General features: G+C 64.8%; 1 protein-coding gene across 1 annotated transcript in view; it reads left to right on the top strand.

The window, feature by feature from the left end:
* The window catches only part of ETH_00035455 (uncharacterized protein), a gene marked incomplete at both ends in the record, with an annotated part of 2686 nt that overhangs the window by 1132 nt on the left and 1196 nt on the right, over window positions 1–358 (top strand). Inside the window, one exon of the mRNA XM_013373819.1 lies at window positions 4–268. Within this exon, the coding sequence (XP_013229273.1) occupies window positions 4–268 (265 nt within the window). The remainder of the gene's footprint in view (window positions 1–3; window positions 269–358) is intronic.

The raw sequence follows: 358 nt of genomic DNA, 5'->3' as shown, positions 1-358 counted from the left end.
CAGCAGCAGCAGGAGGAGCAGCTGCTGCCGCTGGAGCAGCAGCTGCTGCGCGCGCAGCGCGAGCAGCTGCTGCTGCTCTCCGAGAGACAAACTCTGGAAGCAGAACGCGAGCTGCTGCAGCAGGAGACAGCAGAGGAGACACAGCTGGCGCGGGCGCTGCAGCAGCTGCTGCTGGCGAAGGCGGAGGTGTCGGACGCTGCTGTTGCTGCGTACGCGGAGACGCCGGCAGCAGCAGCAGCAGCAGCGCTGCCGGAGTCTGCTGCAGCGCGTGCTGCAGCAGCACAAGTAGCAGCAGCAGAACGCCGCTTCAAAGAAAAGCAAGAGAAGCAAAAGAGCATAAGGCTGCGGCTGCAGGGAA

This window comes from Eimeria tenella, genomic scaffold, assembly GCF_000499545.2.
Source record: "Eimeria tenella Houghton genomic scaffold, Eth_scaff1770, whole genome shotgun sequence".
Lineage (NCBI taxonomy): Eukaryota > Apicomplexa > Conoidasida > Eucoccidiorida > Eimeriidae > Eimeria > Eimeria tenella.
Note: the sequence above shows the minus strand (reverse complement) of the source record. Positions and strands in the feature narration are given on the sequence as shown.